The following is a 15,910-nucleotide window of genomic DNA, read 5'->3' on the forward strand; positions in this document are numbered from 1 at the left end:
CTTTCGGTCACTACCCACAGCTCGTGGCCATAGGTGAGGGTAGGGACATAGATCGACCGGTAAATTGAGAGCTTCGCTTTTACACTCAGCTCCCTCTTCACCACGACGGACCGGTGCAGTGTCCGCATCACTGCAGCCGCAGCACCAATCCGTCTGTCGATCTCCGGCTCCCTTCTCCCATCACTCGCGAACAAGACCCCGAGATACTTGAACTCCTCCACTTGGGGCAGGAACTCATCCCCGACCCGGAGTGGGCACTCCACCCTTTTCCGGCTGAGAACCATGGCCTCAGATTTGGAGGTGCTGATCCTTATTCCCGCTGCTTCACACTCGGCTGCGAACCGTTCCAGTGCGAGCTGGAGGCCTTCACCTGATGAAGCCAACAGAACCACATCATCTGCAAAAAGCAGAGATGAGATTCTGAGGCCACCAAAGTGAAGGCCCTCCGCCACTTGGCTGCGCCTAGAAATCCTGTCCATAAAAATTATGAACAGAACCGGTGACAAAGGGCAGCCCTGGCGGAGCCCATCACCCACCGGGAACGAGTCCGACTTATTGCCGGCAATGCGAACCAAACTCTTGCGATGGTTGTATAGGGATCGAATGGCCCGTAGCAATGGGCCAGACACCCCATACTCCTGCAACACCTCCCACAGGACACCCCGAGGGACACGGTCGAATGCCTTCTCCAAGTCCACAAAACACATGTAGACTGGTTGGGCAAACTCCCATGCACCCTCAAGTATCCTTGAGAGGATAAAGAGCTGGTCCAGTGTTCCGCGACCAGGACGAAAACCGCATTGTTCCTCCTGTATCCGAGGTTCGACTAGCGGACGAACTCTCCTTTCCAGCACCCTGGCATAGACTTTCCCAGGGAGGCTGAGAAGTGTGATCCCCCTGTAGTTGGAACACACCCTCCGGTCTCCCTCCTTAAAGATGGGGACCACCACCCCGGTCTGCCAGTCCAGGGGTACTGCCCCTGATCTCCACGTAACATTGTAGAGGACAAAAACAACAAGCACGCATGCTACAAACTTTACCCGAGTCATTTAGACAGCCGTTAGCACATGAGTCTCCTTATGGGGACCTGATATGTTTAATATGCTGCTGAGAATATACCCCAGAAGAAGGGTATAGTATAGCTTTTATTTTGGAAAGAGCCATTTCTCTGTAATAAACTCTCTTTTCCAAAGATGAGGAATTTCTCGATCAGATAGATTTATTTTTTTATTATTTTGTTGTTTCAGCAACATTAAATTTAAAAACTACTTTTGAGTTAAAATATATATTTATAATTTTAATAAATGACAAATTAAAAAGGCATGAACATTTTTTTGTATCGAAAAAATATCGAACCGTGACACCAAAGTATCGAACCGAACCGAGCAGTGAATTTTGTGTATCGTTGCACCCCTAGTAAATACGATGTGGTAACATTAAAAAAAAAAAATCCTATTCAGGCATCTATCTGCTCTTTGATCTTGTGTTTTGTTGTATTATTGAATCTTGAACTGTAACAAAGGTTGAGGAGGGAGTAAACTTCTGTCCAGCTTCTTCGGCTGAGTGAGTGCAACCGCTTGGAAGTAAAATCAATGACTTAGTGAGTTATCTCTTTTGAATTGGAGTTCTCGGAGAAATCCATAATTAAGGGTGGCCATGCATATACTCTCATTCAGTTATTCCCCCTCTTGTTGTGCTTTAAAGGGAGATTTAAAGGGAGCAAGCAGAGCTCATTTTAAGATAAACGTGTAGTTATAAAGCCTCCAATGGTGCTATAAAGCTTTTTTTTTTTTTTTCTTTAAGTTGGTCTGTTAGTCTTGGGCACTCGCATGTACACAGGTTATTTGATCCATAGTCCTGGCAATGACATGCCTGCTGGATTTAAAAAGTGCAACTTGTTATGGCAAAGGTGCTGCATTCATCAGTGTTGAGCAGTGAAGAGTGAAGACTCGAGTTTGCGGAATGTAAATATTCACACATGCTTTATGCCACCAAATATGACATGGATACCATGATAAACACTTTCAACTTGAATTGTCAGGACAGTCACTCAAATTGGCTGAATAAGCCTTTAACCTTTAAACACCAAAAACCTTTGAGGTAAAAGCAAGACCTGTTCTACCATCTCGGACAGTCACACTCTTTAACAACACAAACACAGAGTAGTGAAGAGTAAGAAAAGTGCTGATCACCAATTCTCCATAGGCATAGGCAGACACAAGATATTAAGAGCTGGTCTTAAATTTATCTTGTTCATATTCCTGGTTGATATTTTCCTTCTCTGGGACATGTTTAATCTCTATAAAAAGGACACAGAAGGAAAGCTTAACTGGTTTGCAATAGAGGTTGATAAAGAAGAGGACATGGCAGCACTTGGAGCCAGTTCTTATCATCATCTGGAAGGATATGGTGTTCATTTTTCCAGACTCTTAGAATATTGAACTTAATTGTAGAAAGAAGTTGGGCATTTCAAGTACTTGTGATTGCTTACACAATTTCTGATCCCAAATGACACTTTATCTCATTTGAGAAGTATTTTCCTAAATATTGTTCATTTTTATGGCTCTAATAAAGATGTTGTATCATTTCTTCACAAAGTCTAATCTTCACATCTGTTACATCAACAATCTGCTAAGCTCAGAACTCAAAATAGCTGACTGTTGCTGTACTGAACCCCATAAAGTAGGGCTGCACAATTAATCGTTAGAAAATCGCGATCTCAATTCATACTTATGTGCGATCTCATTTCCAAATGACAACGATTTAAAAAAAGAAAAGAAAAAAAGATGACGATTGTACCGCATTTTGATCCGGGACATAATCTGCATGAAAACAAGCGCTCACTCTTCCTGCGCAACAAATGACAAGGGCGGAGCCTTATACCACGTGACACAGAAGCCAGCTGGTTGCTAAAATTGGCAGGGATAAAACAACGAAGAGCACATGAGAGATGACGAAGCTGTAAAGGCCAAGAAAGTGACAGAAGAAAATCCGTCCCGGTCAACCACCCAAACATCAATAATGGGAACCTTTTACAGCGCTTCCCCATACCCGTCGAACTCCCGCAGGCACAAAAAAATTACAGAGGCTATCACTTATCACCTGACCAAAGATATGGCTCCCATCAACACTATGAAACGAGGGATTTAGGAAAATGATCAACACCCTAGACAAATGCTACACAGTGCCATCCCGCAACTATTTTTCAAATGTTGCACTACCTGCTCTATACACGCAGTGTCGAGCAACGGTGGAGACAGAATTACAAGCAGTACAACGTTTTGCGGCAACGACAAAATGTGAGACATTTATTGTTTTTATGTTCATTTATTGTTTTTATGTTCAGTCTCAACTGTTACGAAGTTAATGTGCAGTTAATAAGTGTAATAAATATTTATATTGGAAAAGAAAATCGTGAGAGAATCGTGATCTCAATTCTAAGCAAAAAAATCGTGATTCTCATTTTATGTAAAATCGTGCAGCCCTACCATAAAGGATAGATCTACCATTTCTCCTAACAACATGGCATCACTGTACTTTTTAAAACAGTACATGGAAGTGTATGGCCTTTGCGATAGTTGAAGTTTGCACCATCTAGATCAGGGGTGCCCAATCCCAGTCCTCGAGAGCTACTGTCCTGCAGCTTTTAGATGCGTCCTTGTTCCAGCACACCTGAATCAAATGAATGGCTCGTTATCAGGCCTTTGCCAGACTTGATGGCATGCCGAATTGGTAATCCAACTATTTGATTCAGCTGTGTTGGAGTAGGGATGCATCTAAAAGCTGCAGGACAGTAGCTCTCGAGGACTGGGATTGGGCACCCCTGATCTAGATCATCAAGAATAAGTCTCAAGTCTATTGGGCTTAGTTTTGGGGAGAAGCAACCCATCTCTGAGCAGACTCCTTTGATTATTCGTGACCACATGCAGAGGATGCCCAGCATTGTCCATAATGTCCAGCAGTTCCTTTAGTGTCCTCTTCTCTGCCACTGTCACCAGTGTGTCCAGGTTCATGCCGACCACAGAGCCAGCCTTCCTGATTAGTTTTTCCAGCCTGGATGAGTCCTTCTTTGCTATGCTGCTCCCCCTACACAACACAGCATAGAAAGGTACACCGGCAACCACCGAGTGGTAGAACATCCACAGGAGCTTCCTGCAGATGTTGAAAGACCTAAGCCTCCTGGGGAAATACAGTCTGCTTTGGCTTTTTTTTTTTTAAATGCAGGTGCTGCATGCTATATGACCAGTCCAGTTTGTTGTCCACCCACAGTCCGAGGTACTTGTACATGGCACTGGCACTGAACCTGGTCTGGACCTCCCGAAGTCCACAACCAGTTCCTTGGTCTTCGATGTGTTGAGCTGCAGGTAGTTTGTGTGACTCCATGTAACAAAGTTCCTCCCCAGACTCCTGTACTCCTCTTCCTGATCATCCCAGATACACCCCATGATGGCTGTATCATCCGCAAATGTCTGAATATGGCATGATTCAGAGTTATAGCTGACGTCAGAGGTGTACAAGGTGAAGAGAAGGGGGGACAGCACAGTTCCTTTGGTGCTGACCACAGTGTCAGACATGATGTCCTTCAGCCTGACGTACTCTGGTCTGTTCAGTTTTTCCTGGAGCAGACAGGGCTGGATTGTATTATAGGCACTAGAAAAGTCGAGGAACAGGATCCTTACCGTGCCTTTTCCCTGTTGCGAGTTAGCTCTGTGTAGGAGGTACAGAATACCATCCTCCACACCGACATCTGCCTTGTTAGGCAAACTGTAGTGGGTCCAGGACATATTGTACCTGGGGCTGGAAGAGGTTGAGAAAGAGCTGCTCTAGAGTCTTCATAAGATGTGACGTCAGTGCCACCGGTCAGAAGTCATTCAGCTCTTTGGCCTGGTTCTTTTTGGGGAGCGGAATGATGCAGCATGTCTTCCAGAGGGTGGGCACTCTCCCCAGTCTTTTAATTTCAAGATTTGTTGTAGCGGCTCCCCTAGTTCAGCAGCACAAGCCTTTAACAGCCTAGGACACACCTTGTCTGGGCCTGCTGCCTTCCTGGGGCAAAACTTCCTCAGGTGTCTGACCTGGTCTGCTGTGACACTGGGAGTAGATTGGAAGGAAGACTGGGAGGAAGAGGAGGATGTCATGATGTTGAGAGAGAGCTTGGAGCAGGGGGCTGTCGTGATGTGTGTGTGTGTGTGTGGGGGGGCTGCTGTTGAGTTTGTTTGCCTTCTCATCTCATGTGAGGGCTACTTTAGTGTTCAAGTAGTAAAAAACAAACAGACAAAAAACACTGACAAACATTTCTGAAAATATAGTGTTTTTCTTTTCTTTTTTTTTATTTCAAATATCATATAGCAAGCCAAAACTGCAAACTTTTCTCACTCTTAACTTACTCAAGCCTTTCATTGAACTACCAAATAATCACATTGGTCCTCTCTTTCTGATCAGACATGCGGAAGCACTTCTGCTATAATTTTGTTCGTATTTAACAAAATAAAAATGCAGACATAATTGCACACATTAGTTTCTGACTCTCTCACTGAACTAACACACCCAACACATCCCTCAACATGTTTGTACTCTCTGCTCATGTTACCTTTATATTAAATAATGTTTTGCTTTCTAAAGAACTTATTTAAAAAAATTGCACTCAACAACAAACAATCCTTCATAATTTAAACAAGACTTTTTGGCATCGACAGTTCAATATCTTGAATACTGCCAATTTCAAATCTGTTGTCCTATACTCAAGAAAATTCATAAAAGCCTAACTCTCCAAACTCAGTACAGTAACTGCTGAATCATTGTCTTAAGAAAAACCTATCCAACATTTAAAAAACTTTGCAACTATAATACATTAAGATACCTATTTATATGTCTACAAAATTGACTGCAACCAGCTGAATTTTAAAGTTTAACATTTAACTGATCGTTTGTCTTTCTGAGTGTCTTATTAAGTTGTGTTTTTTCTTCATTTTTCTTCAATATGAACTCAAATACTGATTTCTGGAATGAAATATACAACAGTAATTCGTGCAAAAATAAGAGTATGAACTCCCAACTCATATTGTGAAGTAAGCCGAAAAGTGTACCAAACAGGTGAAAAACTACATAAAATGGGATTCAGAGTAGTTTTGTATGTGACTGGCAAGTGTGGTGTGGTACCATTGTGTGGATACCATCAGACACTTGTTCTTTGTACAAGTTACAAGTACATACCAATAGCACAGAGAGGTTAGATGAGTTGAAACACAAACACAAAACCTGGTCAATGTTTTTATAATCCAAAGCACAACTTTGCTTTTGGTTTTGTTTTTTTTCTGTTTTTGTAAACAGATTAAAACTGAGACTTTTGGGAATGCTACAGATCTCTATCTTGGTGTCTATCTTACCTTTTATAACGCAGATGAGGTTGCTCCCTTATTGGATCTTGTCCATCCCTATATTTCCTACCCCTATGACAAAACCCTTTTTCCATAATAAAATGGAAACATCAGCCTTGGCTACCATGAGACAACACGGGAGACAAAAAAAAAATCTAAGCTTGATTTTAACCCTTCATCTCCTGACAAAGCATGGCTAAGAGATCCAACTTTTTGTTAATGGACTTAAAAACACTTACCTGAATATCGGTTGTGAGTAGGCCCTGAGTATCATTTGACAAATCAGTCTTTCTAACTTTGTTGGGTTTTGTTTGTTGGATGTGTCGATGAAATCCCAGATCCAACAAACAACCAACCCAGAGTTCTTCCACTCTGGGTCGTGCTGTCACTCGTTGTTGTATGGTTGTTTGTTTTGATATCAGCTGTTTGTTTAAATGTAAATAGTGATATGACTAGCTTAGTTTAAAGCGTAATCTTGCAGTCAGCGCCGTAACCTTTAAATCTCAAATTTTGCACTGGAAATTTTGCGATCTGACATCAGGCTATTTAGATATGGGAAATTAGAAGTCATCCAGGCCTTCACGTCTTCACTTCAGCTAACTGATTTGTATCATACAGCTTCATACATAAGTAAAGGTGGCTGTCATCTGCATAGCAATAAAAATCTGTACAATGTTTTCAAACTCCATGACTAGCTTTTGAAGTAAAGATACCTCAGAAATGCCACAAATTGGCGTCTCTCAGATAGATATGATTGAAACTTTGCAGTGTAATTCCTTTCATACCTATGGTGTGTTCTAGTTCTCTGTAATAAATTGTTATGGTCAACAGTATTGAATGCTGCCCTGTTATCTAGCAGGACAAGCACGGAGATGAGTCCGCTGTCGGAGGCCATAAAAAGAATATTTATAACCCTCACTAGTGTGCATCCTAGCACAGAAACAGTTTGCTGACTGAAAATCTTTATATAAACCTTTCTTCTGCAAATATTTAGTTAACTGTTTGACAGCTACTCTTCAAGATTAAAAAAAGAAGGTTAGAAACCTGTCTATAATTAGCTAAGACAGCATTAATTAATGCTAAAACTTATTTGAGCAATCTTGTAGGAATGGGGCCTAAAAGACATGTTGATATTTTAGTGGAAGAAATTCAAGTCACCTCAGAAAGATCAATATTGGGAGCAAGACTCTTAAGGAAATATCAGCAGTTATTAAAGCAGCAGTACTCAATGATACATGTGTGGGAAGGCTGGTAATATTTTTTTTTTCCCTCCATCCACCCATCTGTTCTCCTCTGTTTACTCAATTTAGGGTTGTGGGGGTTGGGTGGTATTCTCTTAATTGCTGGGTAGAGTCAGCTGTACAAAAAGTGATACCCAAGGAGGGACACACCTACAGTGGCTTGCAAAAGTATTCGGCGCCCTTGAACTTTTCCACATTTTGTCACATTACAGCCACAAACATGAATCAATTTTATTGGAATTCCTCGTGAAAGACCAATACAAAGTGGTGTACACGTGAGAAGTGGAACGAAAATCACACATGATTCCAAACAATTTTTACAAATAAATAACTGAAAAGTGGGGTGTGCGTAATTATTCAGCCCCCTGAGTCAATACTTTGTAGAACCACCTTTTGCTGCAATTACAGCTGCCAGTCTTTTAGGGTATGTCTCTACCAGCTTTGCACATCTACAGACTGAAATCTTTGCCCATTCTTCTTTGCAAAACAGCTCCAGCTCAGTCAGATTAGATGGACAGCGTTTGTGAACAGCAGTTTTCAGATCTTGCCACAGATTCTCGATTGGATTTAGATCTGGACTTTGACTGGGCCATTCTAACACATGGATATGTTTTGTTTTAAACCGTTCCATTGTTGCCCTGGCTTTATGTTTAGGGTCGTTGTCCTGCTGGAAGGTGAACCTCCGCCCCAGTCTCAAGTCTTTTGCAGACTCCAAGAGGTTTACTTCCAAGATTGCCCTGTATTTGGCTCCATCCATCTTCCCATCAACTCTGACCAGCTTCCCTGTCCCTGCTGAAGAGAAGCACCCCCAGAGCTTGATGCTGCCACCACCATATGTGACAGTGGGGATGGTGTGTTCAGAGTGATGTGCAGTGTTAGTTTTCCGCCACACATAGCGTTTTGCATTTTGGCCAAAAGTTCCATTTTGGTCTCATCTGACCAAAGCACCTTCTTCCACATGTTTGCTGTGTCCCCACATGGCTTGTGGCAAACTGCAAATGGGACTTCTTATGGTTTTCTGTTAACAATGGCTTTCTTCTTGCCACTCTTCCATAAAGGCCAACTTTGTGCAGTGCACGACTAATAGTTGTCCTATGGACAGATTCCCCCACCTGAGCTGTAGATCTCTGCAGCTCGTCCAGAGTCACCATGGGCCTCTTGGCTGCATTTCTGATCAGCGCTCTCCTTGTTCGGCCTGTGAGTTTAGGTGGACGGCCTTGTCTTGGTAGGTTTACAGTTGTGCCATACTCCTTCCATTTCTGAATGATGGCTTGAACAGTGCTCCGTGGGATGTTCAAGGCTTGGGAAATCTTTTTGTAGCCTAAGCCTGCTTTAAATTTCTCTGTAACTTTATCCCTGACCTGTCTGGTCTGTTCTTTGGACATCATGGTGTTGTTGCTCCCAATATTCTCTTAGACAACCTCTGAGGCCGTCACAGAGCAGCTGTATTTGTACTGACATTAGATTACACACAGGTGCACTCTGTTTAGTCATTAGCACTCATCAGGCAATGTCTATGGGCAACTGACTGCACTCAGACCAAAGGGGGCTGAATAATTACGCACACCCCACTTTGCAGTTATTTATTTGTAAAAAATGTTTGGAATCATGTATGATTTTCGTTCCACTTCTCACGTGTACACCACTTTGTATTGGTCTTTCACGTGGAATTCCAATAAAATTGATTCATGTTTGTGGCTGTAATGTGACAAAATGTGGGAAATTTCGAATACTTTTGCAAGCCACTGTATATAAATTTAAAACCACACCAGGCCCTGCTAAGGCCGTAACTATTGTATATTTGCTCTCTGAATGGTGTTTTTTATAGTGATGATTAGTGGTGCAACGGATCACGGTTGATCCGTAATCCGAACCGATCCCACTCCACGGTTCAGCACGCACGTGATCCGAAGATTCGAAAAAGAAAAAAAAAGTATGTGTATGGTGAGCGTGGTGGGTCTGTCAAGCGATAGTTATGGCCAGCGCTAGCGGTCCAAGTGGAGCATCAGAGGAGTTTGCGGTATTTAAGCAGCCCTTTGCTGCCCAATCCGATTGGGCTAAAGCTATTACAACAGCTACTGGGGTGTTTAACTGCAAACCGTAGACCATATTCCGTTGTGCAAAACAAGGGGTTTAAACTATGATGAACGTGCTTGAGCCACGCTATGATATTCCGTTGCGCGTCCACTTTAGTCCCAAGATCCTTCCAAGCATGTATGAGCAGGAAAAGTTTAAAGTTGTGGATGAACTGTCCCAGGCATCTTCTGTTGCCCTAACTGCAAATGGGTAGACCTCCAAGGACACGGAAAGCTACGTGACCGTCACAGCTCATTATATCATAGCAGAGTGCGATATATATACATATATATACATATATATATATATATAATAGGGTGTACCTTGCAATATAAAGCGCCTTGAGGCGACTGTTGTTGTGATTTGACGCTTTATAAATAAAATTGAATTGAATTGAATTGAATTGAGTGGTAGATACAAAGCCCTATACTGCCTTATATTGTACCATAATTTGTTTTTATATAATTGCGTGGAATGAGTCTTGAGTTGAATGTTTTTAACAGGCAAAAAATACTTCAATAAGTAAATAAGTAAATGTTAAATTTTTTTCTTTTCTTTTTTTCCTGATCCGAAAATTGATCCGATCTGTGACTTAAAACTGTGATCCGATCCGAACTGTGAGATTTTTGATCCGTTGCACCTCTAGTGATGATGTAAAGCAATACTTTCTAGTCACACTGTCTACAAGTGGTGGTCTGACTGGTGGTCGAAAAACATAATGATGTAGTTTGATTTTGAGTTCATACTGGATCAGTAGGGGTAAAACAAAACACCTACACATTCGAGAATAAATACTTGAAGAACGAATGCTATGCACCCTTGCTAAAAAGGTGCAGTACTCTTAACATACTGACTCATTTCACAGATCACAAACTGGTTTTTTTTTTAAGATTAAAACAAGCTAATAAATGGCTTTAAGTCAGAGATGAAAGGTGAGCTGTATCTGCAGTCTAGACTACTTTAGTAATGGTGCATTTGTCAGGGTTTTCTTTTGGCTCTGTAAAGAGTCTTTCAGATAGCAGACAGTATAGGGACTCCTGTACTGGAGTGGACAACACTAAACCTCTGTACATTCATCAAGTTTGGCTGATGAAAAAAAATGCCTCTTGTCCTGAGATTTATTTTAATTTGATACACAGCTATGTTACAGTGACAGGGATAAAAACACATGAATAACCATTTATCAAACTTATCAACTTAAAATGAACATACTTTTCCAAGTTCTTCATGTTTTTTTTTTTTAAACTAGAGATGGGGTTGGAGAAAATATTTCCAGTATACTGTAAATGAGCATTATTATTGATAAAAAGCAAAATGTATAATTAAGTGAAAATAATTTAAAAAATGCATACATTTCACAATACCTGTGAAAAGGAGTTTATATTTTATTCTGTAACCTTGTACACCTACTTCTGATGTATTTTGTGTTTGTGGAACATAAACAAAACATTTTCTTCAGAAAATGTCAGTATAGTTGAGCAGTTCTCTATGTGGTTCAGTCAACTCTACCTTCTTTTTTTCCTGCCAAGTCCATCATTTCTGACAGGGATAATCTTTCCTTCAGGGATTATGAAGCTATCTTATAGTCATCACTTTTTGTCAGCTTAGCTCATATTAGCCAGCAACCCATGGCTTAACGGTCTGAGCTTTGTATCTCAGTTCAAAAGGAACACCAAAGATTTGTGGCACAGTTCAACCATACATCGTTTAAACCAGCACGGTGGTTGTTCACAAACCCCAGTTTCACAGTCGGAGCTCAATAAGTAAAGATGAACTGCCTAGAAGATCCGTTTTTTTAAGCCTCCTGCCCTTGGTACATCTTGTGGGGGCAAAATTGAGGTAGAATACATAATAGTGGTGTTGAAGGGTTAGAATTGATTCTGAAATAGATTTTCCTTTTTAAAGATTAGGACAAACCGCAGTTGTGACTTAATTGCACGAGTGAGTTGATTCCAAGGAAAAACCAGAGGCCTGTTTTAAAAATTCAGGGTAGAGCCCCAGCAGCCTCTGAAGAGCAGATTTCAGAATTAGTGATTCACCATGGCACACAGCAAATGGTCTCTCAATCAGAAAAGGACACGCGCCCACCAAACAGTGTAGAGCTGAATAAACAACTCTGTCTACCCCAGTATTTGCTTTTTATGGGCTGTCTGACTCCCCAGTGTGGCATGCAGAACACTAAGTTTTTGATTTTTGAGTCTTTCCCATTGCTCAAAAAGCCCAAAGGCTGCTTGACTGAATTAGGAGTTGGAGTGTTATCTCCCTGACAGAGGGAGAGCGCTGATTGCTGCTCTCATTGGTAGTAAAGCGCACGTATGCCTGGTGTAATAGCAGCCATAGAAACCACATCAGCCAAGTAATTGTTTAGGCAGCCTCAGAAAATTAAGAGGACAATATTAAAATGTGTTTGCTTGGCTTCATCCAGCTTCTAAGTTTTTTCTCCTGCAATGTTAGTTTGCTGGGTGATTTTAATATACATCTAGACACTGTCATGAGAGATTCTTCATCATTTCTTAATAGCTTTGGCCTACAACAATTTATTGATTTTCAGTCTGACTCTAAGGGCGGTATTCTTGATATTATGCGATGCTCTGGTGTTACTCCTCAGAACTGTATAGCATCTATTTCATATTGCAATATTAAAAACACATCCGACATACTGTTTTACTTTTGTCCATGACGCGCTTACCATCAGGGTCATACTTCACATGAAAACCAAGATAGCTCCAAATGCCAGATCTGAAAGAGGGTGGGGGAGGTTCAGTTTCGGGCAGCGTTGAGGCAGTTGCCATGTTGCAACGAGCTTAGCTTCTGTCTTGCTAGCTTGCGCTGCGCTCAGTGGATCTGCACTCGACAGTGCAGCCTAGGCGGGGTAGTCGAATGCAGATCCACTGAGCGCTCAACACAGACAGCATCGTCAGAAGAAAAGTTGATAAAATAAATATAAAATTTTGTATTGTTCGATACATATGCGTACCGAACCGAAAGCACTGTATCGAACGGTTCAATATCGATACGAGTATTGTTGCACCCCTATTATTCACTCTTCCCTGATCCCTGGGTTTTTTCCTCTACTCTATAAACAGCTTTTATAATTCTAACACTTAAGAAACCTGGTGAACCTCAAGCTACTGTTTAGTTGCAAATTTACCATTTCTTTCAAAAAGTTGTTAAAAAATATGTTGTTCTATAGATTTACTCTCACCTTAATAACAATCACCTTACTCACCTTACTAACATAATTTGTTTGAACAATTTCAGTCTGGTGTTCTGCCACTTCACACTACAGAGGAAGTCCAGGGCAAAATCACCAATGATCCACTAATAGCAACTGACTTTGGGCTGTTAACCATGCTTTCTCTATGATCTGAGCTCTGCCTTTGATACAGTGTCTCATGATATTCTTTTAAAGAGATCCGAATCGGTTGACATCATTGGCACTTCCCTTGCCTGATTTTAAACCATATCTCTCAGGTTGTAATTGGCATGTACATTTAAAAAAATCAGATTACAAGCTTGACCTGTCATCAGTAATGTTCCCCAGGGCTCTGTTTATTTATCTTTACCCTAAGATCTAAACTGTTGCTAAATATCTATTGTCAGTTTTGAATTTTTTTTTTTTTTTTTAGAGGAGAGCGAAAACCTTTGCCATTGAGTATAAAAACCTTTTTGAGGAGGGTGGAACTCCTTAGATAGTTCCCATCCAGTATGTAGTGAGCACCATATTGGATAATAAATAATAAATTCAATTTGTGGTCCATAGTGGGTTGGAAAAAGAAGGCTAAATCTTCTTGGTTTCTTGCTGCAAAATCTACTGTGTGATGCAGGGTCTTCTAATCTCCTGCACACTTCTATGAAACCCTGAGGAACTAACGACTAATCATTATCTGCAAAGGGTTTTATAGACCCCTTCTTCTCTCCGCCTTTCCAGTATGACATGGCTATCACCTGATGTTGGCATCCAATTACTCGATGTAACTCCAATCATTTGATTTTGAGTCACACCTTGTTGTTCTGTTGTCACTCTCTCTCTTTATCTCTGTATCAAAAGTTACTTCATGACAATTGTCACACTTATTTAGCATAATTCACTTCAGTTTGCATAATTTCAATGTGATTTTTTTTTTTTTAATTTCGATTATACCCTATATGCAGCAGCCTAAGATCTACCATTGACATTTTTATAACAAAGGAGATCTTTTAGCTGCTGTCCACCTTTACAAATGTGCACGGGACGTGAACGTGTGAGGATTGGAGGGGTATAGTTGAAGTGGACATGAGAGCCTACACCAGAATAAAGCAGCTTATGGCATGTTGGATGACAAGATTGGAAATTCCCAGGAAGCATCTTCTCATTTTCTTGTTGTGGTGTGGGTAGCTCTGGGTTGTTTCCCCTGATTGTGCCAACCAGAGCCAGTTATCATCTGAGGAGTTGCTCTGCCAAAGTGAAGCAAGTAAAGATGTTGTCAGTGTGTCTTTGGACCTCGTCTGTCAGTTGGCGTGTGAACCTGTTTCCCTTTTTTACATTGTTTACATTCGTGTCTTAATAAAGGAAAAGGGTATACAGATATGTCACATGGGCAGTGTTTGGTATAAGGCGTTTTAGAGTTATACATTACTTTAATCAAAGGACCTTTTTCTGTAATGCAGTAGTGTACTGCACTTGCTTCACTTGTGCTGACTTCAGCTCATTGCAGAGGAGGAAAATGGCCAAGCTAGCTTTTGAGGACATTACTTTTATTTTTGCTGTGTGAAGGGACAGGAATGTGACGGTAAAGTGCATACTGAGCCTGTCATAAAAAATAAAAAAAAATCAGAATTGAATCTATAAGGATGCGCAAAAGCAGAATGCTAACATAAAGGAAATAGATAATCCCAGTATGATGTGAAAATTGACTGTACGTAAGCCCAGCCAGAGACTGATTTTCATCAGGAAACAAAAGCAGTGATTAGCAGTCACATTGTAGCCTTAATTTCTGCTTGTGGCAGTTTCTACAGTAGAATCACTGAAATGATAGCTGTGAGCTGCTTTTTAGGCTAGTTCTCAGTTTCCCCTTTGCTGTCTTTGTGTTGGTACTCTAAAGGAAACATATTTTGTGCCCTGATTAGGTTAGGAATTTTTGTTAGAGTAAATGTGTAGCCTAAGGTTTATATTATTAAATGCTAATTATGTGTCAGTGGATCTCAGACCATGTTACATAGTAATGCAAAATTATCTAATTGTTTTTTGTTTGTTTTTTTTAACTCCTAACCTTGAACCTGTATGGCACAGCTTCGCATCTGTCACGTGCCTCACAGGAGCAGTAAGGTTCAGTAAGGTTAATACTGGTCTTTGCTTCCAGGGTGTTACGGTGTGGACGGCGAGAGTGACTCGATTATGAGCTCGGCCTCGGAGAATTCAACAGAGCCTTGGTTCTGCGATGCCTGCAAGAATGGAGTCACTCCCAGCTGTGAGCTGTGCCCCAACCAGGATGGAATCTTCAAAGAGACGGATGCTGGGAGGTGGGATACAGTGGCACAATGACCTGGTGGTCAGTTGCCATTTAGAAGATACAGCAAGTGGAACATGTTCAGAAACAAATAACAGCTAATGATCTGTGCTATTCAAAATGGTGCAGGGATCCAAAGACGGTCTGAACTGTGTTATATATTCAGTGCTGAGGAGAAAAGCAGGTTTGATTAAGAAGGAAAAAGAGAACTGTTGGAGGAATGGAGGGAGGAGAAGAGAGAGGAAGAAAAGGAGTGAGAGAAAAGACTGTGTTATGTGAAGCGTGGAGACTTCAGCCACGTTATCGCTGATAGTGCTCCTCAGCCAGGCTGCACATGAATTTACTACTTCAGTAGAGCATGAAAAACACAGCAAATTAAACTGTGAAGCGGTTGCTTGCTAGAGATGGATATCTTTATATTGGACTTGGGATTCTCTTGCCTAAAGTCCACATTTGAAACTGTCTCACATCAAACTGTAGCGCAAGTCTGTGGCTACATAAATCTATGAGTCAATTTCTTTTTGAGTATCTGAGAAACTAGTTTCATGATATTAAGTGTGTTATTGTCTACACTAATTCTCTACATTAAATGCAAAAATAAACCACAGCCATGATTTATCAGTTCACAGCTTTTTGTGAAATCAGCATCCAGGAATCAAAATGTTTATAATGCTACCTGATTCTGAGCCATTTCCAATTCAGGATTTTTCTACCATTCTTCGTACCATTT

General features: G+C 41.0%; 1 protein-coding gene across 4 annotated transcripts in view; it reads left to right on the forward strand.

Moving 5' to 3' along the window:
- phf14 (PHD finger protein 14) overlaps nucleotides 1–15,910 on the forward strand; it is a 161,586-nt gene that overhangs the window by 15,743 nt on the left and 129,933 nt on the right. For all 4 annotated transcript variants that reach the window (XM_039606105.1, XM_039606104.1, XM_039606106.1 and 1 more), the window contains one exon: nucleotides 15,034–15,193. In XM_039606105.1, the coding sequence (XP_039462039.1) occupies nucleotides 15,034–15,193 (160 nt within the window). The remainder of the gene's footprint in view (nucleotides 1–15,033; nucleotides 15,194–15,910) is intronic.

Source organism: Oreochromis aureus, linkage group 22, assembly GCF_013358895.1.
Source record: "Oreochromis aureus strain Israel breed Guangdong linkage group 22, ZZ_aureus, whole genome shotgun sequence".
Lineage (NCBI taxonomy): Eukaryota > Metazoa > Chordata > Actinopteri > Cichliformes > Cichlidae > Oreochromis > Oreochromis aureus.